We start from the raw sequence: 24,143 nt of genomic DNA on the forward strand, positions 1-24,143 counted from the left end.
TATCCGTTCGGGATCCCGTCGGAATCATTGCGGGACTTTTTCGGAATCATTTGGGATCCCTTCCGGCATCATTTCTGGATGGTTTTTGGGATTCGTCCGGGATCCCGTCGGGGTCATTTCGGGACTTTTTCTCGACTAATAAGGGATCATTTGCGGGCCCTTTCGGTACCATTTCTGGATAGTTGTCGGGATCCGTTCGGGATCCCGTCAGGGTCTTTTCGGAACTATTAGGAGATCATTTGAGGACCTTTCCGGCATCACTTCGAGATGATTTTCGGTATCCGTTCGGGATCCCGTCGGAATCATTGCGGGACTTTTTCGGAATCATTTGGGATCCCTTCCGGCATCATTTCTGGATGGTTTTCGGGATTTGTCCGGGATCACGTCGTGGTTATTTCGGGACCTTTTCGGGGCTAATACGGGATCATTTGGGGTTCCTCTAGGGGTCGTTTCGTGACTTTTTCTGTATTATTTCGGGATCATTTTGGGACCCTTTCTTGATGGTTTGCCGGATCTATCAGGGTCATTTCGGGACCATTTTGGGATCATTTAGGGAACCTTCCGAGATCATTTCTGGATCCGTCCGGGATGCCATAGGAGCCATTTCGGGATTTTTTGTTACTTTTCCGGGATTGTTTTTGGACCCTTCCGGAATCATTTCTGGATCTGTGCGGGATCCCATCTGGGTCATTTCCGGACTATTTCGGGATCATTTTGAGATACTTCCGGAATCATTTCTGTATGGTTTTCGCGATCCGTCGTGGATCCCCTCCTTTTCTGGAGTATGTCGGGGTCATTTGGGGACTTTTTCGGGATCATTTGGGGGCTCTTCCGGCATAATTTCTGTATGGTTTTCGGGATCCGTCCGGGATCCCGTCGGGGTTATTTCCGGACTTTTTCTCGACTAATACGGGATCATTTGGGGACCCTTTCGGCATCATTTCTGTATAGTTTTTGGGATCCGTCCGGGATCCGGACTATTTCGGGATCATATGGGGGACCCTTTCGGCATCATTTCTGGATGGTTTTCGGTATCCGTCCGGGATCTCGTCGGAGCCATTTGGGGACCTTTTCGGGATCATTTAAGGATGGCTTTCAGGATTCGTCCGGGAACCCGTCAGGGTAATTTCTGGACTTTTCCGAGACTATTTCGGGATCATTTTGGGACCTTCCCAAGATCATTTCTGGATGGATTTCGGGATCTGTCCGGGATGCCGTCAGGGTCATTTTGGGACTATTAGGTGATCATTTGAGGACCTTTCCGGCATCACTTCTGGATGGTTTTCGGTATCCGTTCAGGATCCCGTCGGAAAAATTGCGGGACTTTTTCGGGATCATTTGAGGTCCATTCCGGCATCATTTCTGGATGGTTTTCGGGATCCGTCCGGGATCCCGTCGGGGTCATTTCGGGACTTTTTCGCAACTAATACGGGATCATTTGGGAACCCTTTCGGCATCATTCCTGGATGGCTTTCGGGATCTGTCCGGGATCCCATCAGGGTAACTTCGGGACTATTAGGGTACCTTTCCGGCATCATTTCTGGATAATTTTCGGGATCCGTCCGGGATGCCGACGAGGTCATTTCGGGACTATTTCGGGATCATTTGGGATACCTACCGGCATCATTTCTGGATGGTTTTTGGGATTCGTCCAGGATCCCGTCGGGGTCATTTCGGGACTTTTTCTCGACTAATACGGGATCATTTGCGGGTCCTTTCGGTACCATTTCTGGATAGTTGTCGGGATCAGTTGGGGATCCCATCAGGGTCTTTTTGGAACTATTAGATCATTTGAGGACCTTTCCGGCATCATTTCTGGATAGTTTTCGGGATACCTTCGGGGTCCCATCAGGGTCATTTCGGGACTTTTTCGGCATCATTTAAGATTGGTTTTCAGTATTCGTCCGGGATCCCGTCAGGGTAATTTCTGGGCTTTTCCGAGACTATTTCGGGATCATTTTGGGACCCTCCCAAGATGATTTCTGGATGAATTTCGGGATCTGTCCGGGATGCCGTCAGGGTAAATTTGGGACTATTAGGTGATCATTTGAGGAGCTTTCCGGCATCACTTCTGGATGGTTTTCGGTATCCGTTCAGGATCTCGTCGGAATAATTGCGGGATCCCGTCAGGGTCTTTTCGGAACTATTAGGAGATCATTTGAGGACCTTTCCGGCATCATTTCTGGATAGTTTTCGGGATCCTTTCGGGGTCCCGTCAGGGTCATTTCGGGACAAGATCATTTCTGGATGGATTGCCGTTAGGGTTATTTTGGTATTAGGTGATCATTTGAGGACCTTTCCGGCATCACTTCTGCATGGTTTTCGGTATCCGTTCAGGATCCCGTCGGAATCATTGCGGGACTTTTTCGGGATCATTTGGAGTCCCTCCCAAGATCATTTCTGGATGGATTTCGGGATCTGTCCGGGATCCTGTCAGGGTCATTTAGGGATGCGTTCGAGATCCCGTCAGCGTCTATATCGGGATCATTTCTGAATGGTTTACGGGATCCGTCCAGGATCCCTTAAGGGTCATTTCGGGACTATTAGGTGATCATTTGAGGGCCTTTCCGGCATCACTTCTGGATGATTTTCGGTATCCGTTCGGGATCCCGTCGGAATCATTGTGGGATTCTTTCGGAATCATTTGGGATCGATTCCGGCATCATTTCTGGGTGGTTTTCGGGATTTGTCCGGGATCCCGTCGGGGTTATTTCGGAACCTTTTCGGGATCATTTTGGAACACCTTCAGGGATCATTTCTGTGTGGTTCTCTGGATATGTCTAGAATCGTGTCGTTGTCATTTCGGCTTTTTTTGGGACTATTCCGGGAACTTTTGGAGACCCTTCCGGGGCATTTCTTGATGGTTTTCGGGATCCGTCCGCGATAGCGTGGGGGTCATTTCGTAGCTTTTTCTGGATAATTTCGGGATCATTTGGGATCCTATCAGGTTATCAGCTCATTTAGTTATTTTTTTTACTCAATTACAAAAATAATATACATTAGACAGAAAACAAAATTTTAAACAGATAACTTGATAAACAGGCTAACGCCAATAGCCCATATATTTAAATTTCTCCTTGCGGACGGGGCCGCGGGTAAAGGCTAGTACTCCATAAGTATGAAGTCTTCGGCACACACTCTTCCTTACTTGTACTTACCAAAGATAGCATAGTAGCATACTATGTAGAGCTGGTGATTTTAGCCGGCATTACCTGAACTACATGGGTTTCCCGGAATCATCAGCTCTACTTCCAATTCAATGCGAATAAATTGATACTCATATATTTTTGAATGTTTTTCGCTAATATTTTCTCAATTCCCCCAATACGTTTTAGATTTATTTTATGCACAATTTTTCACGCTGAAATTTTCACATTTTTTCAACATTGCCGCTAATGAAGTTGAACGATTCAATTTTGATTGATGTACTTGATTACGTGTGCTGAGTATTTTCTTTTCAGCTGCACACATCAAGCGATCCTTAATATAACGATCCATTTCAAAATCGGGCTCATGTGGCACAATCTCGTCGGGATTTTTAGTAGATGCTGAATCGAGTGCCTTTATGATGAGACTGAGCAGTGCATGGGCCAATTTATGACAAACTTCGTATTCCATTGCTTCGGGTGTTGTGTAATAAATTGCATTTTGATTGGTTGGTTGTACTCCAATTGCCAATAAAATATTACAAAATATCCCCCGTTGCATTCGTGAATATGGTTCAACCAGTTGTGGTGGAATTTGCATTGTAGTTGCCAATTTCGCTATGAAGCTAGCAAATTTCTTAATTAAAACGTTAAGATATTGGGTGCGACATTGACGTTCCAGTTTAGTGAGCATCTCATAGTAAAGTTCCTGCTTACGTTTGTAAAGATCTTCACGCTTACGTTCTTTACTTTTTTGATTCTTTATAATTTGCTCCAATTGTCTGAAAAGCAAACAAAAAGAAGTTCATACAAGCAATTTTACACTATAGGCGGAGTAGGGAGCGCAACAAGTAGAGTATGTGATGGCTACCGGCAGTGCAAAAAAGAAGTCAGACGCATTTAAAAAAAACCTCTGAAGAGATGGTAGGCCAAGCTTCTCTTCAAGTTTGCGTCGTTAAGTTTTTCCCACAAATTGGCCGGACGGGGCCTACTTGCTTAATGCCGCCTCCGAACGTCATCTGTAATGCAGATGAGTTTTCACTGAGAAGCTTTTCATCACAGAACTACACTCTGAGTGCTTGCCAAACACTGCCGAGGGTCGACCCCGCTTAGAACAATTCTCTTCTAATTGAAAAAACTTGTTTCTAAAACTTTGATGTTGCTTTGCCAAGGGCGTGAACCCAGGATCTTCGGTATGGTAGGCGGAGCATGCTACCATCAAACCACGGCGGCCGCCAGGAAGAAAAAAAAAACAGAGTAAGGAAGGCGTAAGTGCGATTACCTTGAGCTGCTAGCCACCAAGAATAACACCCGCAAATTTTATAAAAAAAAAAAGAACGGCGACCTTGTAGCCGATGTCCAGAGTAGAGATATACGCCGCCGCCGATTTTGGTCGTTTTTCGCACGCCGCCGCCGAATGTCAAAAACAATTCACAATTGGGTTGGAGAAGCTATACGCTTACAGCCCCTTGAAAGGATTGCGCTACCCAACTCCTTGAATCTATTTCATATTTTAGTCACCTCTTACGAAAATACACGCCGTAAAGAAGCAAAACGAGATTCTGTACAGACAGTTTTCCCAGAAGCCTGGGTAACCAAACCTACAACTGAGGCCGCCCGACTCCATGGCAAATAAGAGGCAATTACTGCCTCAACTTCGATCTGGATATTGTAATAGATAAAACCCTTTGTGTTCCCACATTATACCAACCATCTTTTCAATTGTAATGTGGAACGACGCTAAAACCGAACCCCAGCAGGTTAGTGGTTGAATTGGTTAGAATATACCCGCGGTAGGTATGCCTGCCCTAAATGGCGACTAAAATACCAAATTGACTCAAGCGCAATGTATAGCTTCTCCAACTCAATTGTCAACCTGACCTACCCATGGCGAATCCTGTTTATTTAACAGCCGAGGCTCTGGAGGCTCTGTATCTAGAGGGTGGTATGGCCTAGGTTTCATGTTCCCGATATGGTCGGGCTAGTACCTTAATGGTGCTTGTTACCGGAACGTACCTGATCTGCATGTCGCAAAGGACCATCAACATCGATAACACTCCCCAAGGTCTTCGGTGAGTGTTCTTATCGCTAAAACACTAAAATCAAACCAATCCTGTTGAAACTGGAATTTCGTATGAGGCTGTTGGTCAGAAAAATTCAGTTATAACAAGTTTACATAGATATAACGCGATTGTCCTCATTTCCGTATTGAACTCCTAATCGGTAATTAGTCCGATTTTCGGTAGCTTAAATTTTAGTTAAAGTTGACTTCACTTGACTTGCCACTTAGATCGTTAACAAAACTTTTTGATGCTCAACTTAGTTTAAATAGAAACAAGAAATAAAAGAGACCCGCCAAAAAATGTAAATGAGGTGGACTAGCAGATTTAAAAGCTTTTAACTTTACTTCTGAGGATGAGATAGATATATGTGGACGTGTATATTAACTTTCGCAGTATTTAACTGTAGTATCGGATGGATCTTAACTAGCTCGGAAAGTGGAGATTTATTCATATTAGTGCTCCATACTAGCTAAAGCTTCACTTGCTTCCACCCAGTATTTCACTTACTCAGTAGATATGGCATTGTATTTACAAGCTAGTCTTTTGACACGCTGGCGTCTTTCCTTGGGCGTTAACACTGCTCCATAATCTATATAATTATCAGCGATTATGCGCTTTTGTGCAACAGAAATTTGATCTGTACGCGATCGAACACTCGGTGGCGGCGCTGGTTTATAAGCCATACGCGCTACATAGTTTTTCAATTTGTCCATATTAGCTTGTTCCTTCTTTTTGTCTTCCAAAACTGATTCTTCGTCTTCAGGTTCCATGGTGGAGGTAGATGGTATAGGCTCATCCCAATCATCAATGCCTTCGCTAGCCATCTTGTTTCTTAAAGATCAATTTTTTAACTTTAAATTTTGCGTTAACAGAAAAAGAAAAAAAACGAAAACCGCAAAAATGTAAGAACTTAAAATTTTTAATTGATAGAACTTTTTTTTACTAACTATTGAAGTACACAAACTCTTCCAACACTCAAAATATTTTATGATCAAAACTAATTTTGAAAGACTTATACGTTTTTATTAAATTTAAGGCAGAGCCAACTTTCAGGTACTTCAAATATTTCTGCAGGATGTGGTGAGTAGCTCTGTTTGTAAGGCACATGCCAAGTATCCTGCACTTTGTGCGTGCACACCAAATGTTGAATGGGTTTCTGAAATTACAAAGGTTAAATTTATTAATTTTTTGATAACAGTTTTTTTCAAAAGAGTGTTGTATCCGTTCGAAAAACTTAAATCGCATTTAACACAAGTCGCATAAGCACAGTTTCCATATTAATATGGTTAACCCTTAACTACCCATTTGTTGTTGTTGTTGTCGTGTTAACAGTGCTCGCCCTATTCAATGGGTGCGACCACTCACAAATTGTCATCAAAGTCCTCTAACGGGAGTCCAAGAAAACTAGCATTTTCAACAGGGGTGAACCATAGGGAACTTGGAATTAGAGGCGTAGTTCCCCATTTCAATAAAATCGTCGCAAGCAGGACATACATTACGTATGTCGAGGTTGATTACAGTATCTAGAACGATGTTGGGCCAGGGTGACTCGTGTCTGTTTTTGTTGTAGCGATAAGGACACTCCCCGAAGGCTTTGGGGAGTGTTATCGATGTAATGGTCCTTTGCCGGATACAGATCCGATACGCTCCGGTAACACATCACCATCAATGTACTAGCCCGACCATCTCTGGAAGGATTAAATATGACCACATGAAACCTTCTGGACCATCCCGTCCTCCCACCCCTATCCATGAGGAACTTGGGGTCGCCAGAGCTTTGGCTGCTAAAGAAACGGGATTCGCCATGGGTAGATGGTGAGGTTGACAATTGGGTTCGAGAAGTTATAAACTGAGCTGACAACCCCTTGAAAGGATTGCGCTACACAACCCCTTGAATCAATTTGGTATTTTAGTCGCCTCTTGCGACAGACATACCTGCCGGGGGTATATTCTAAGCCCCCTAGCCCGCTGGGGTCTTATCTTGGTATGATATAGAGTCTACCCAAGCTCCCACCATTTTAAAGATAATGGCATCTGGTTGCAAGGCCATTCCATCAGATACATGATACAATTTCACAAATTTAATACAAGCACTAAGGGATGTGAACAACCTTTTCTAAGCACCAGGAATAATAACAAAACTGCATCACAATTAGGGGAATGTGATTCAACCTCGCTAACACATCATGATTGAAATGTCCGGTAATTGTAAATAACTTCGCGAATAATCTGATCAAATCCTCGGCCCCTTGACAAAGTGATAAGATACATCTTCATTAAATACAGCTACTGATCACATTTACTCAATATCAGATGCCATCGGTCAGCATAGCCTAACGCAAACATTTCAAAAATAAAAGTGAGCACAAACCCACTCTTATAATTATCAATTGTTATCTACAAACGATATACATCTGCTTTATCTTCAATTATCTCAACAGGTTAAACAACGGTTAGAATAAATAAAGAGACAGTTTAGGATGGTTTGTCATGTTCGGTGGCTTTCTTCACTTCTTTGGCGGTGATGGTAATGGGGGACGCGCTGTGTTTGTCAACTATGGAACGCATTACATATTGTCGGCAAAAAGCGCTCGAGCCATTTGTTGTTGTTTTTGTAGCGATAAGGTTACTCCCAGAAGGCTTTGGGGAGTGTTATCGATGTGATGGTCCTTTGCCGGATACAGATCCGGTAACACAGCACCATTAAGGTGCTAGTCTCGGGAACGATTTATATGGCCACATTAAATCTTCAGGCCATCCCTCCCTCCCCACCTCCAAGTTCCATGAGGAGCTTGGGTTCGCCAGAGCATCGTCTGGTGAGGTTGACAATTGGGTTTGGAGAAGCTATATATTGCGCTGGCAACCTGAAGGGTTGCGCTACACAGCCCCTTGAATCTGGTATTTTAGTTGCCTCTTACAACAGGCATACCTACCGCGGGTATATTCTGACCCCCTAACCCGCTTCCGATAGATTTTTATCGCTAAAGGCGATTGATATTTTTTCATTGTGCTTAGTAGGGTTTGAGAGGGACATTATTGTTTATTGTTGACTAAAGTTTACTTGCAACGGCAGAGAGGTTGCAGTTCTTTAGGTGTACCTAACCTAACCTAGGTACCACCCATTTCTGCCGCTTATGTTTGTCTACAAGCTGTCTCACGAGCTGATTTTTGTCTCTAATTTGGGGGTTGCCAGGGAAAATGTGGCCGGATTTTCGAAAATCTTTTAGCGGCAATTAAATGAACAGAAGCGGATTCAATGACCTGCGGAAAGCACAGACATCAGTCGGAAATCGGGACCGGGCAAATATACCCTAACGTTCCGTTGTTGGCATCTAGCCTAGAACACCCCGTTCAATGGAACCATCCTTGGCACGTGACACACTGATATGAGTGTGACCATCGGGAAAAGATTCGTTTCCGGTACATGCAGCAAAACCGTTTCTCTGGAACGGGGCTGGATACAAAACATTCCTGGAGCAGGACAATATGGTGTAGCCCCGCTGCAACCATCTGCTAAGAGGATGACAATTTGTGGGAGGAACGCAACGAATTAAATGGGGTTACGAATTAACTCGTGTCCCCCTAGGTAGCCTGCTTTCTTCTTCCGCTTTGTTTCTTTAACACCATACGATTCGATCGCACACTTTAGTGAGAAAACAGGGCCCGTATCGTGTTACACGATCCGTGATCGAAATCAATTTTTTAAATCGCAATAGCTCTGAAATTGGTAATCGGATTAGCAAAACATGTAAAATGGTGGCTACCAATACTCAAATGATCCATAAATTATTATCATTTTTACGAATCTTTTGACAGTTTCTGATTTATCGTTTCGAGTAAAATTGCTTTTCGATACGTGATCGTATAACACGATGCGGGTCCAGATCAACCAAAATACTGTGACGAATATTAGCATCACTAAGTGATACTCACATCACTAATCTGATACTAAATAAAGGCAAAACAACAATAAAGTAAGCTGCCACTCTTGTGTACATCAAATCAATCATCATTTACCCACATACATACAAAGCAACGAAGAGATAACTCACACACAGACGTAGTCATCAGCGAAGTAGTACTCACTTATACACACGCATATCGATACAAACTATAAATATATATGTATATGGTTGGTAACCAAGTATGAAGCAGAGCTGTAAAAGTGTGCAATCATTTGATATTTTAAATCATAGATTTAAGAATGCTTTCTCTTCATTCATTCATTGTTTGCTAAGGAATGTGGCTTAAAAGTCAACCCATTCTTCATTCAGTAGTGGAAAAAAAAGAATGCACTCCTTAACTCATTCGAAGAAAGAATGAAGTAGTTGAATGAAACACAAACATTTTTCAACACAGAATAAGCATTCAAATGAATGCAGCCTTTGGTGTGTGTGCACACAATTTTCTAGTACCAATCAATTATGAAAAATGTCGTACATGCACAAAACCCGCTCAAATATCACCATGGTTCAACTATATACATAATTGAACCATGAATATCACATGGTTGCATTTAATTAAAGTCACTTCAAAATGTCACCACAAAAATTTAATTATTGTCCGTGATGACCAGTTTTTTCCATATTTAAATGACAAAGTACGAAGAAGTTAACTGGAAAAGTATTCATATTGAAATTTTCCTAAAAACTTTAATAATAAAAAAAAGCTAATTACAAATATTTCAAAATCTCTGTTCCGAAAATTGTCATCGTTCTAAATGAGTGTTGCCAATGTGCCATATAAAAGGCTTCCATTAAAAAGTACTAGCCTACATTTGCATGTCCTCAATTGGTGATTAAACAATTGAAGAAAAGGCAATACATTATAAAAGCTCCTCCATATATTCTTCCTAGCGGTATATGGTCAAATACTATATCTATACTGGTTTGTGAGTTAATTGCAATAGCAATATCCTATTTTCTAAGAAAAATATTCTTCTAAATACAATAGTTTGTAATTACAGCCATTTAAAGTAGGCTCTATAGGTAGTTGTAGCTTTTTTGATAGCAAGGAAATTAACTTTGAATACAAATCTGCTCAAGTAAGATAGAATTCAACCAAAACAATTTCAATCTTTTACCAATGCCGTGCAAATAGGCAGAGATACTATTCTCAACCACTCGGGTCCTATATTTATATTCCGTCAAACACTGTTAAAATACCAGCTGTAAAAAAACTGTAGTCCGATGGAGCCACTCAATAAGAGTTTCTCCCAATGGAACATTTTTTTATGTGGCACAGAAGAAGGAAAACGGGGAAGGTGAATCAGGTGAATAGAAAAAGCCTAAATCACCGTAGGACGATACCATGGAAATAGATATATGTTTATCAAAATTCTCGGAATTTTGAAGCTCCAACGAAATCGCCGATGGACCCATGGCAGAAAGATACAAGGTGGCAGCATGGTGACATACCTACAAACATAAATAAAAATTCCATGTACTTTGTTTTTGTAAATTCGATGGACAAATGTCAAAATCGTACTGCGTCGGAAGTTGATGTATCAAATCAAATAAAAAAAGCGTATAATTAGCTGTCCCATGCTGCCACCTTGTATCGTTCCGCCATGGATGGACCTATGCACTTTGATGTATTTAAATGACTTAAACTCAAGTATCTGTTACATTATCGACAAAAAGTATCCACAATTTACTCTATTTGGTCAATGCACAATGTGTCCATTTACGAAATCCATTTTACAACAATAGCAAAATAAGTAGTAACATTTTGACTATAGCAAGAAAGCAATAGATTGTCTTTGCGAAGTTTCAGCCAAATTCGACTATATCTTCATGCCTTTTGAATACTTTATATAATCAAGAGCCCTACGGTTTTATGTAAGCGAGTTATCCGCGAGATTTACCTAAAAAGGAAACCAATCAACTCACAAGAGCCTAACATTTTTTGATCTCACACGATTAATTAAAAAGATCAACCCAAATACGAAGTATACAAAATCTGCTATGAAGTACTATTTCTTGTATGCCTTATGTTTGGACAACATGAAAATGATTTAAGACTTACCTGGTTTATAATTAACTACTTGTTTATTTGTTTTCGAAATGGTACCGTCGCAATATACCAGTAAATGCTTCTTTCTTTTCAGTTGCTCTTAAACAAACAATTCATATTCAAAAATTATAAGCCAGCGTTACGTTCATGAATTCTTAAATATTATTATTTTTGCTGTTGACCAATTTTACGCCTTTTTTGCACCCAACTCCTAAATTGATTTAACATATCTGATGGCAATGAAAGTATACAAAAAATAGCCTTGGGGAAAAAGTATTTAGTACTGAATGGAAAAAAAGTGTGCATTCATTTCAAGTTTACATCCATTAAAGATTGGGAATGGTTCCTACATTCACACTCTATATTGAATTATATTTTACCATTCAATAACACACACACTTTAGCTTTGAGTTAAAGTATTTAAAGCCATTCAGGAATGGAGATTTATAATATGCAACCAAAAAATCACAAATTTTTAAAAGAATGCTGAGAGAATGCACACTCAATTGATTCAATCTTTTTACAGCTCTGGTATGAAGAGAGTTTAAAAGAACGTAAGCTGAGGCATGACTTATCAGTTTTGATTTACGCACGCTATTGGTTGTGAAGTATAAGTGTTATTGTGAAGTAATTTCAAAGTAGTCTAATAAAGACCATTTTGCATTATTGAATATTGGAGTTATTTATTCAACAGTTTAGCGATTCGAACGTTAACAGAAGGTTTGGAATAAGCGGAATTTCCCTAATTCGTTACAATACTGTAAGCAGGATGTGAAAACGGACAAAAAATAAAAATTTTGTCAGCATTTACTTCTATTTTCGGATACGTTTCCGAAAATTTTGCCAGCTGGGTAGTACTGTAATAGACTATACTCAAAATAAATTGAAGGTTTGTCCGATAGGCATATATGGATTGTTAAGGGTTAAAGCATATTACATACGACGAATACGGCAGCTTGTAAATAATATTGTAACGAATGTTAGCAGCACTGAGCGATGCTATCGTCTCTAAGCCGATGCTAAGCAGTGACTTGATGCACATCAATAATTCAATCATTATGTATCTACATAAACGAATCAATAATTGCGTCTACACATATGTACGTATACGAGCAGCGGAGCGGCAATGCACAAACACATGCATATATCTTATCTGAGTTGTCACAAGAGAGGGCAATAATTTGTGCAAGTATTACTCAAATGAGACATTATACATCTGTACTTGTAGCTGAGAAATTTATAACTAAGTAAAATTCTGGAAGCGCCTAGAAGATGCCACGAGGAAATCACAGAGTATAAAAGCATCAGCGGTAGAGGCGCTATGGGCAGTTCAGTTTTCGATTGAGACGCTATCTAGCGAGCAATAGCAGTATTATTTTGAAAGTCAGTTTCCTTTAAGCCATAGGTTTTCAAACTGTGGGTCGCGGGCTTGATTGAATAACTTGAACCAAATTTTTTTAAACAGAAAAATAATTTATTCATTCTTTAAAAAATCCAAAAATGACATATGTACATATCGCGCACCTAAATCTAAGGGGAGCTAACTCAAAAATCTGAAATTTTGAAGTTGAAAATTGTGATTTTCTTAGTTTATCGCTGCTTAGATCTACCTGCGCGATATATTTTATATTATACGTATTACATTAATTTTACAGACATAAGTTAATGCGAAGGATGGGCTTGCTTATTTTGAAGTAATTTGGAATAACGCGGCTCCATACGTGACATGCAAACAATCAAATCATTTTGTATATTAAGTTTATTTCGTTTCTTTGTTTTTATGTTCACCATTTGTGAAAAAGTCATTTCGCATAGATATGATGTTGAAAACTGAGTGAGTATTTTAAGCGCTATTTTCGCTAGGCCAGGATACTGAGGCTTTCGCTTTATCCAAAATGTTGAAATATTTTCGGATAAAAATTCCATTTTGAGCATACTGTCAGCTGCTAGCTCACATAAATTTTCGTTCAAAATGTTGCCGAAATCTGCGACCTCAGCGCAGTTACTGAGGAATGGATTTAATATCCAGCACTTGCTGATATCTTCCTGTAGCTCTCTTGGAAAATAACGGTGCAATTCGTTTTTTAAATTTTGCAGCGCTTCAGTCATGAAAGGAATACATTTCCTTACCAGTTCGTCTGATGAAATCTCTGCAGCAATACTTTCAAAGCAAGTGAATGAACCAAATTGTAAGTGCTGCAGAGATGATAGCCACATTTCAATTTTTGAAACAAAGGCTTTTATTTTATCTTTGGCTGATATAATGTTTTCGTCTCTTCCTTGCATACTAGTATTCAAGTTGTTTAAGTGGCGAAAAATGTCTGATATATATGCTACTTTTAAAAGCCATGTAGGATCAGTAAACAATTTCGCATTGTCGGGATCTTTTTCTTTCAAAAACATGTTCAATTCCGATCTCAATTCTATTACTCTTGTCAACACATTTCCTTTGGATAACCACCTCACCTCTGTATGAAAAAGAAGATTTTAATGTAGTGCGCCCATGTCTTCACACACCGTACGAAACAACCTTGTTTGTAAAGCTTTTCCCTTGATACAATTCACAACTTTTATGACAGAATTATCTTTTGCAAATTAACATCTCTTCCGCAATTTGATCAAGGTTTTCAAACCGAACATAACACACAATCTGGGCACAACTGGATATATCTGTCGATTCATCGAATTGTAATGAAAAATATGAGTTTTTTTTGACTTTTTCGACTACTTGATTGCGAATGTCTGCAGCTATATCACTTAACCTTCGTCCAATTGTGTTATCAGACAAAGGTATAGCTTTCAATGTGTGGGCTTCTTTTTCTCCAATCATTATCTCAACCATGTCTACTGCTGCCGGTAAAATAAGATTTTCAGCGATTGTATGTGGTTTTCCATTTTTACCCACGAGATATGCAACTTTATAACTAGCCAAGGAAGCTTTTTCACTTACTTTAGTACTCTGGTATTTAAAAGAGGGAACATATTACAAACCTAACTAATGTCAGGATATAGTGCTGAAATTACCTGGCACATACTGGTCTTTTGCTTCCTAAGTAAATCGAGTTTTCTTTGGAAATAATAATCAAACGGTTTATCTTTGTCGTTTTCATGTTTTGATGAGAGATGGCGTAGTAATTTTGAAGGTTTCATGCTTTCGTGTGCTAAAACTTGTCCACAAATCACGCATTGTGGTTTGTTATCAATGGCAGTAAAACCATATTGTAAATATGCATCGTCATAAATTCTATTTACTTTTGCTTTTAAGCCACCTGCCTCTGAAGTAGATGCCCCCAGGTCTTTTTAGAAACTTATCCATTTAAATATTTATAATAAATAATAAATGTTACGCAATTGCAGTTATTTACTTTATGATGCACGACTGTCAACAACGGAGTGAAAGTTGCAACTAAAACTAATGCGCACTTCAAATAAGAAAGAGTTTTTCGGCAGCTTAGTACCGTTAGTTACTCTCAGTGATTCTGCAGCTATGCCCACATTCAAAACGACGGCTGCGAACGACAACGACGAAAAACCCATGCTTGACGATATTTTCCGCGAATTTGCGACATGATTATACAGGAAATGGCAACGACAGTTGCGAATTTTCTCAAACAACAGCAACAAATTTTCAAAAAATTATAGCACGTGTTAAAAAATGTATAACTTGTCGATTTTAACACATATTTAAAGTTATTTGCTTGTTTTATCATTTTAATTAATAAAGAAGAAAAAAGGACGCCACGATCGTCGCTGTCAAAAATAAAAAAAGATCTAATCTGGCGACGGCGGCTATTCTGATTGATTGCCGCTTTGGCGTGTCGTGCTCAAAAAGAACATGTGTAAAAATAATTTGACAGATGCCGCGTCGCCGTTGCCGTCTTGAATCTGTTTTCCCTATGTGGTGTTGCATTATTGCGCTGATACCGAGAGTGGCGTTGATACACTTTTACGCTAAACGGCGCAATGGTTTTAGTTTTAGTATTTTATATTGGTTTTTGGTAATAGAATGCCACAATGAAGGGAAATAGAAATGTGTATTCTCTTCACTTTTTTGTGTTTTGTACGATTTCTACGTTTTTCAGACATTTTGGCAGTTTTGGTGGGTCGCGGGACTTTTTGGAAGCCATTTTTGGGTCGCGACTGCAAAAAGTTTGAAAACCACTGCTTTAAGCTATCAGTTTGGTTATTAAGCCAGCTAGTTGAAAAGTATAGGTGTTATAGTGAAGTACTTTAATAAAGGCCGTTTTTCCATTATTCAATATTGGAGTTATTTATTCAACAGTTTAGTGATACGAACTTAGCAAAAGGGCAAATAAGAGGATTTGCAAGTAAATTCGTTACTGTAACAGAGCGCTAATAAATAATAAAACATCACCCTGTGTTCAAGTTGCTGCAACACCCGTTGTCTACCCATGGGTGTGGAACAACTTGAACACAAAGCAATTCGGCTCTGAATATTTCATTATAAATTTGACGACACCAAGAAAACACGGATTAAGTGAAAAAAGTTAAAATCAAACTGAATACAAACTAGAAATAAAACTAAATAAAGTGTACAATTAATTGAAGAACATTTATTATACAAAAGCTTTAATAAATAAAAGAAGAAGAACTTAACCAACAAATACGTGTTTTATGTGGAGTGCGTTGCGACGTGCAAGCGCACGTCCATTTTTCGGAGGTTCATACAATGAACCTTTATATGGCGACCGTGACAGGACTACCAACACAAGTAACTTCAGTCAATGATATTAAAACAGCTCTACGTAATAGGATCAAACCAGACAACTCGAAAGTTGTAGCAGGGAGAATTGCAGCGTTGCACGTTAACGGTAACAATTATACAGATTTTGCCAAAAAAGTTGAAGATTTAGCTGACTCACTTGAGCGGTCTCTTATTATTGAAGGGATCACTCAAGCGAAAGCTCATGAAATGGCAGTCGAACAAACTGTTAACGTGTGTCGTCTAAATGCAAAATCCAATTTAGTCAAAACCATTTTAGCCTCAACGGCATTTACTGATCCGAAAGACGTAGTAGCAAAATTAATTGTAGAACAAAACAATGAAGTAACTGAACGTCAGGTTTTAGCTTTTCGATCACGTGGTAACAGTACATTTAGAAATTCACGTGGTAGTTATCGAGGGTTTTACCCAAACCGCGGCTATACTGGTTATAGAAATAATAGTTCATTTTCATATAATAGCAACTATAACGGTAACAACAATCAAAGATATAGAAATTATAACGGAAATAGATACCAGAATAACAACAGTAATAATACGCGTCCAATTAGAAATTCCAATTCAAATACAAATAATGGTAACAATAGAGGTAACAATTCGAGATCAGCCAATGGTAGAGGTCGAAACGCAAACGTTCGCGCTTTAAACGCCAGCGCCCCTCAGGAGCGAACACTGAGGGAGGACGAATTAAGCGAGTAAGCGAACTTTCCTCACCAATAGCCATCTATTGTTTAAATTTAAATTACTCTGATTTTATAGAATTACAACTAAACGAGTCACAAAAATTTTGTTCTTTCCTAGTAGACACTCAAGCGGATATTTCCTTAATAAAAATATCATGTTTAGACAGAAATATTTCCTTAAATACGAACGACATTATTAACATTACCGGTTTCACTTCCAATTCAGTTTCTACTTTAGGTAAAATTACAGCGAATTTAAATTTTTCAAACTTTTCTATTAAACATACTTTACATGTAGTAGACTTTAATATCCCATCCGATGGCATACTGGGTAAAGATTTTCTGAAAATTAACAAATGCATTATTAATTATGAAAGAAACAGTATTTCCTTTTGGGTAGGTAATGAAAAAGTCGCGATACCAATCCTACACGGAACAGAAGGCGACAGTTGTATCATTCCACCAAGATGCGAAATATTCAGACTTTTTGATTTAGGAGATTCACCCGAGCCACTTTTCGTGGACTCGCAGGAAATTGAAAAAGGTGTTTTCACAGCTAGGTGCATTGTTAATTCCAGTAACCCAATTATTAAAGTTATAAATACCACGGATGATATAAAGTATGTCAAAAGAAAAAGTATTCGGACAGAAAAACTTTCAAACTACAATGTTTATAGACAGAAACAGAAGACAAACGTACCAAAAAACTAATTTCGATTTTGAAAAACCAAATACCTCAACATGCTCATAGTAAATTAATTGACCTTTGCATAGATTATGCCGACATTTTCACTCTTGACACGGACAAAATGACTTTAAATAACTTTTACGAGCAAAAATTAAGACTGACAGACAACGAACCGGTATATGTTAAAAACTATAGATTGCCATACTCTCAACGCGAAGAAGTAAATCGCCAAGTAAATAAATTATTAGAAAATGATTTGATTGAACCCAGTTATTCGAATTACAATAGTCCTTTGATTGTAGTCCCAAAGAAAGATACTAAGGGTCAAAAAGCTTATCGTATGTGCGTAGATTTTCGCGCGGTAAACAAAAAACTCATTGCTGATAAATTTCCACTAGCTAGAGTTGACGATATTTTAGACAATCTCGGTAAAGCAAAATATTTTTCCACATTAGATCTTTTTTCAGGATTTCATCAAATCCCCTTGCATCCTGACTCTCGTGACATTACGTCTTTCAGCACTGACCGTGGTGCATTTATGTAGATGGAAAGTGCTTCCATTCGGCTTAAATATAGCACCAAATTCATTCTCACGAATGATGACCATAGCTTTTTCGGGTATACCACCCAATGTAGCATTTTTGTACGTCGACGATATTATCGTCATAGGGTGTAGTGAATCACACCACATTAAAAATCTTTCAAAAGTTTTCGATACTTGTAGGTCTTTCAACCTCAAACTGAACCCAAATAAATGCAACTTTTTACGACCAGAAGTTACATTTTTTGGTCATAAATGTTCAGCCAAAGGTTTGTTTCCAGACGACTCTAAGATAAACGCAATTAAAAAGTATACGAAACTGACTGACAAAGACGCGGTACGACGATTCGTCGCGTTTGCAAACTATTACAGACGGTTTATACCCAATTTTGCATCTCCTCTAAACCGATTAAGCAGAAAAAGAGTTGAATTTGTATGGGATGTAGAGTGCGAAAGATCATTTTTATTTTTGAAAGCAGCGTTACTTTCACCAAAATTACTTCAATATCCAGATTTTACTAAACAATTCATTATTACCGTTGATGCTTCCACAACTGGATGTGGCGCTATTCTGAGTCAAGAACAGCAAGGTAGTGATTTACCAATTTGTTTCGCTTCTAAAGCATTTAATAAAGCCGAACAGAAAAAACCCATTATAGAATTAGAGCTTTTAGCTATTTACTTTGCAATCAAGCAATTTCGACCATATGTGTATGGTACCCATTTCATTGTAAAATCAGACCATAGACCTCTAGTATACTTATTCAACATGAAAGACCCATCTTCAAAACTTTCAAGAATAAGACTGGAACTATCTGAATATAACTTTACTATTGTATATATAAAAGGTAAATCAAACGTTTGTGCTGATGCACTATCGCGTATAACAATCGATGAGATTAAAGAAGCTAATAATCAAATTTTGGCAGTACAGACAAGAGCCATGACAAAAAAGGCAAACGACAAAAATTTACATAGGAAAACAGACAAAAACGACGAAAAACAACTTACTTTACATGTCTACGACAAATTTTCATTTAATTTTTCTAAAAAAGTTCCACGAATAAGATCTGCTATTACGTACGATAAAAATAATAAAACAACAAGTTTAAGAATTTTTGCGCATATTAAACATAAGAAACTCGAGTTACTTAGTTTTGAGCTTGTTAAGGAAATAATGACTTTAGAGAAATTACTTTCGAGGCTTGAATCCGAAGCCGGCAAACACAAGATTAAGCAAATTGAATGGCCTAAAAACGATATTATGTTCGAACATTACACTATTACAAATTTCAAAAATATTGGAAATAAAATTTTAAAATCATTAGAAATTATTTTAACAGATCCAGCGGAGACAGTAACAGATGAAGATACAAAATTAAAACTTATGAAAATTTACCATAATGATCCCATTTCTGGTGGACATTGCGGAATGAAAAGACTTTATGCAAAACTACGAACAAAATTTTATTGGAAGAACATGACTCGTGATATATCGAAATATATCAAAAATTGCAAAGATTGTCTTTTAAACAAGGTTAAACATAAAACAAAAGAAAAACTTGTTTTAACACCAACTCCTTGTAAACCATTCGATATACTAGTACCTGAGTCCAAATATGGTAACAAGTTCGCACTTACCATGATTTGCGACATGACTAAATACCTGGTAACAGTCGCTGTACCAGACAAATCGGCAAAACAATCGCTTCAGCTATTTTTGAAGGATTTATTTTAACTTACGGCACAATGAATGCCATAAAATCAGATTTAGGTACTGAATTTAAAAATGAATTATTCGAGGAATTAACAAAGCTTTTAAGATTCAACATAATTTTTCAACTGCATACCATCATGAAACTGTTGGCACGATTGAACGTAATCATAGAGTTTTTAATGAATACTTACGTGCATATTTAAAAGACACTTTTTCTGATTGGGATGTTTATTTAAAAAATTTACCTTCCTACACAACTCTACGAGTAGCACAGTTTTCGACAATCAATTTTCGGCTTACGAGTTAGTCTTTGGGAAAAAAGCAAATTTGCCTAATGAATTGACAAAAGAAACAATTGGTCCAATTTATAATGTCGAGAACTATGCCAAAGAAGTTAAGTTTAGGATGCAGAAAACGCACAAAATGGCACAAAGTCTAATTAATAAAAATAAATTACAAAGTAAAAATCTGTACGATAAAACGGCACGACCTTTAATTGTAAAAATCGGAGATAAAGTACTTTTGCAAAAAGAACCACATCATAAACACGAAAATATTTATCAAGGTCCGTTCATCATTACTAAAATTAACGAACCTAACGTAACTATTTTCGATGAAGTCAAAAACAAAGAAAAAGTGGTACATAAAAACCGCCTTAGTAAAGTAAATTAACATTACTTTAATACCTTGATAAAACGTTAAATTCCATTGAAAAATAAATCCAAAATTTTCTTACTAGAATTTAAGCAGCCACGAAGGCAAAAAAAAATTGTTAAACAAAAAAAAAAACACGAAAAAAGCACAAAATTTTGTATATTCAAAATACATATTTAATATGTAATACAAAATGTAAAACATTGATGATTTTAGCGACCTGTTTTTATCAAATATTGATTTTTTACCGGCTCAAGGTCGAAAAACCCAATTGAAAAACAAAGTTTTTCGGTTTTTTTATGCCAATATATTTCGGCTACACTGCGGTAACCTTCCTCATGGCCACTGAAGACAACATAAAAACATAGAAAACAAACAATTAACAATCACATATTTCACTAATAAAAATTAACAAAATGTTTACAAACAACAGCTTTAACAAAAATTCACAATTACATCATTTGACATTAACATACATACATACATTGTTTGGTATTTAGGTCTGCACCGTCTAATCAGGTGTTTGCTACTGTCCTATTGTGAACCCAAATAAATGCAACTGAACCCAAATAAATGCAACTTTTTACGACCAGAAGTTACATTTTTTGGTCATAAATGTTCAGCCAAAGGTTTGTTGCCAGACGACTCTAAGATAAACGCAATTAAAAAGTATACGAAACCGACTGACAAAGACGCGGTACGACGATTCGTCGCGTTTGCAAACTATTACAGACGGTTTATACCCAATTTTGCATCTCCTCTAAACCGATTAAGCAGAAAAAGAGTTGAATTTGTATGGGATGTAGAGTGCGAAAGATCATTTTTATTTTTGAAAGCAGCGTTACTTTCACCAAAATTACTTCAATATCCAGATTTTACTAAACAATTCATTATTACCGTTGATGCTTCCACAACTGGATGTGGCGCTATTCTGAGTCAAGAACAACAAGGTAGTGATTTACCAATTTGTTTCGCTTCTAAAGCATTTAATAAAGCCGAACAGAAAAAACCCATTATAGAATTAGAGCTTTTAGCTATTTACTTTGCAATCAAGCAATTTCGACCATATGTGTATGGTACCCATTTCATTGTAAAATCAGACCATAGACCTCTAGTATACTTATTCAACATGAAAGACCCATCTTCAAAACTTTCAAGAATAAGACTGAAACTATCTGAATATAACTTTACTATTGTATATATAAAAGGTAAAAATAATAAAACAACAAGTTTAAGAATTTTTGCGCATATTAAACATAAGAAACTCGAGTTACTTAGTTTTGAGCTTGTTAAGGAAATAATGACTTTAGAGAAATTACTTTCGAGGCTTGAATCCGAAGCCGGCAAACACAAGATTAAGCAAATTGAATGGCCTAAAAACGATATTATGTTCGAACATTACACTATTACAAATTTCAAAAATATTGGAAATAAAATTTTAAAATCATTAGAAATTATTTTAACAGATCCAGCGGAGACAGTAACAGATGAAGATACAAAATTAAAACTTATGAAAATTTACCATAATGATCCCATTTCTGGTGGACATTGCGGAATGAAAAGACTTTATGCAAAACTACGAACAAAATTTTATTGGAAGAACATGACTCGTGATATATCGAAATATATCAAAAATTGCAAAGATTGTCTTTTAAACAAGGTTAAACATAAAACAAAAGAAAAACTTGTTTTAACACCAACTCCTTGTAAACCATTCGATATACTAGTACCTGAGTCCAAATATGGTAACAAGTTCGCACTTACCATGATTTGCGACATGACTAAATACCTGGTAACAGTCGCTGTACCAGACAAATCGGCAAAACAATCGCTTCAGCTATTTTTGAAGGATTTATTTTAACTTACGGCACAATGAATGCCATAAAATCAGATTTAGGTACTGAATTTAAAAATGAATTATTCGAGGAATTAACAAAGCTTTTAAGATTCAACATAATTTTTCAACTGCATACCATCATGAAACTGTTGGCACGATTGAACGTAATCATAGAGTTTTTAATGAATACTTACGTGCATATTTAAAAGACACTTTTTCTGATTGGGATGTTTATTTAAAAAATTTACCTTCCTACACAACTCTACGAGTAGCACAGTTTTCGACAATCAATTTTCGCCTTACGAGTTAGTCTTTGGGAAAAAAGCAAATTTGCCTAATGAATTGACAAAAGAAACAATTGGTCCAATTTATAATGTCGAGAACTATGCCAAAGAAGTTAAGTTTAGGATGCAGAAAACGCACAAAATGGCACAAAGTCTAATTAATAAAAATAAATTACAAAGTAAAAATCTGTACGATAAAACGGCACGACCTTTAATTGTAAAAATCGGAGATAAAGTACTTTTGCAAAAAGAACCACATCATAAACACGAAAATATTTATCAAGGTCCGTTCATCATTACTAAAATTAACGAACCTAACGTAACTATTTTCGATGAAGTCAAAAACAAAGAAAAAGTGGTACATAAAAACCGCCTTAGTAAAGTAAATTAACATTACTTTAATACCTTGATAAAACGTTAAATTCCATTGAAAAATAAATCCAAAATTTTCTTACTAGAATTTAAGCAGCCACGAAGGCAAAAAAAAAATTGTTAAACAAAAAAAAAACACGAAAAAAAGCACAAAATTTTGTATATTCAAAATACATATTTAATATGTAATACAAAATGTAAAACATTGATGATTTTAGCGACCTGTTTTTATCAAATATTGATTTTTTACCGGCTCAAGGTCGAAAAACCCAATTGAAAAACAAAGTTTTTCGGTTTTTTTATGCCAATATATTTCGGCTACACTGCGGTAACCTTCCTCATGGCCACTGAAGACAACATAAAAACATAGAAAACAAACAATTAACAATCACATATTTCACTAATAAAAATTAACAAAATGTTTACAAACAACAGCTTTAACAAAAATTCACAATTACATCATTTGACATTAACATACATACATACATTGTTTGGTATTTAGGTCTGCACCGTCTAATCAGGTGTTTGCTACTGTCCTATTGTGAACCCAAATAAATGCAACTGAACCCAAATAAATGCAACTTTTTATGACCAGAAGTCACATTTTTTGGTCATAAATGTTCAGCCAAAGGTTTGTTGCCAGACGACTCTAAGATAAACGCAATTAAAAAGTATACGAAACCGACTGACAAAGACGCGGTAAGACGATTCGTCGCGTTTGCAAACTATTACAGACGGTTTATACCCAATTTTGCATCTCCTCTAAACCGATTAAGCAGAAAAAGAGTTGAATTTGTATGGGATGTAGAGTGCGAAAGATCATTTTTATTTTTGAAAGCAGCGTTACTTTCACCAAAATTACTTCAATATCCAGATTTTACTAAACAATTCATTATTACCGTTGATGCTTCCACAACTGGATGTGGCGCTATTCTGAGTCAAGAACAACAAGGTAGTGATTTACCAATTTGTTTCGCTTCTAAAGCATTTAATAAAGCCGAACAGAAAAAACCCATTATAGAATTAGAGCTTTTAGCTATTTACTTTGCAATCAAGCAATTTCGACCATATGTGTATGGTACCCATTTCATTGTAAAATCGGACCATAGACCTCTAGTATACTTATTCAACATGAAAGACCCATCTTCAAAACTTTCAAGAATAAGACTGAAACTATCTGAATATAACTTTACTATTGTATATATAAAAGGTAAATCAAACGTTTGTGCTGATGCACTATCGCGTATAACAATCGATGAGATTAAAGAAGCTAATAAACAAATTTTGGCAGTACAGACAAGAGCCATGACAAAAAAGGCAAACGACAAAAATTTACATAGGAAAACAGACAAAAACGACGAAAAACAACTTACTTTACATGTCTACGACAAATTTTCAT

The 24,143-nt window shown here is 37.2% G+C and overlaps 2 protein-coding genes across 5 annotated transcripts in view; both read right to left on the reverse strand.

The window, feature by feature from the left end:
* Nucleotides 1-3,330: 3,330 nt before the first annotated feature.
* LOC137247870 (uncharacterized) lies at nt 3,331-6,263 on the reverse strand. 2 transcript variants are annotated; one of them, XM_067778807.1, is made up of 3 exons: nt 6,157-6,263; nt 5,717-6,060; nt 3,331-3,928 (listed from the first exon to the last, which is right to left on the reverse strand). In XM_067778807.1, the coding sequence occupies exons 2-3, from the start codon at nt 6,031-6,033 to the stop codon at nt 3,343-3,345; spliced, it is 903 nt and encodes a 300-aa protein (XP_067634908.1). In that variant the 5' UTR covers nt 6,034-6,060; nt 6,157-6,263; the 3' UTR covers nt 3,331-3,342. The 2 variants fall into 2 exon arrangements, with proteins under 2 accessions (XP_067634908.1, XP_067634907.1); XM_067778806.1 differs by having other exon boundaries at nt 5,717-6,174.
* The window catches only part of mldr (mitochondrial ribonuclease P catalytic subunit), a 39,178-nt gene continuing 21,147 nt past the window's right edge, over nt 6,113-24,143 (reverse strand). For all 3 annotated transcript variants that reach the window (XM_067778804.1, XM_067778803.1, XM_067778805.1), the window contains one exon: nt 6,113-6,365. In XM_067778804.1, the coding sequence (XP_067634905.1) occupies nt 6,185-6,365 (181 nt within the window). In that variant the 3' untranslated portion in view covers nt 6,113-6,184. The remainder of the gene's footprint in view (nt 6,366-24,143) is intronic.

Source organism: Eurosta solidaginis, chromosome 4 (genome assembly GCF_040869045.1).
Source record: "Eurosta solidaginis isolate ZX-2024a chromosome 4, ASM4086904v1, whole genome shotgun sequence".
Lineage (NCBI taxonomy): Eukaryota > Metazoa > Arthropoda > Insecta > Diptera > Tephritidae > Eurosta > Eurosta solidaginis.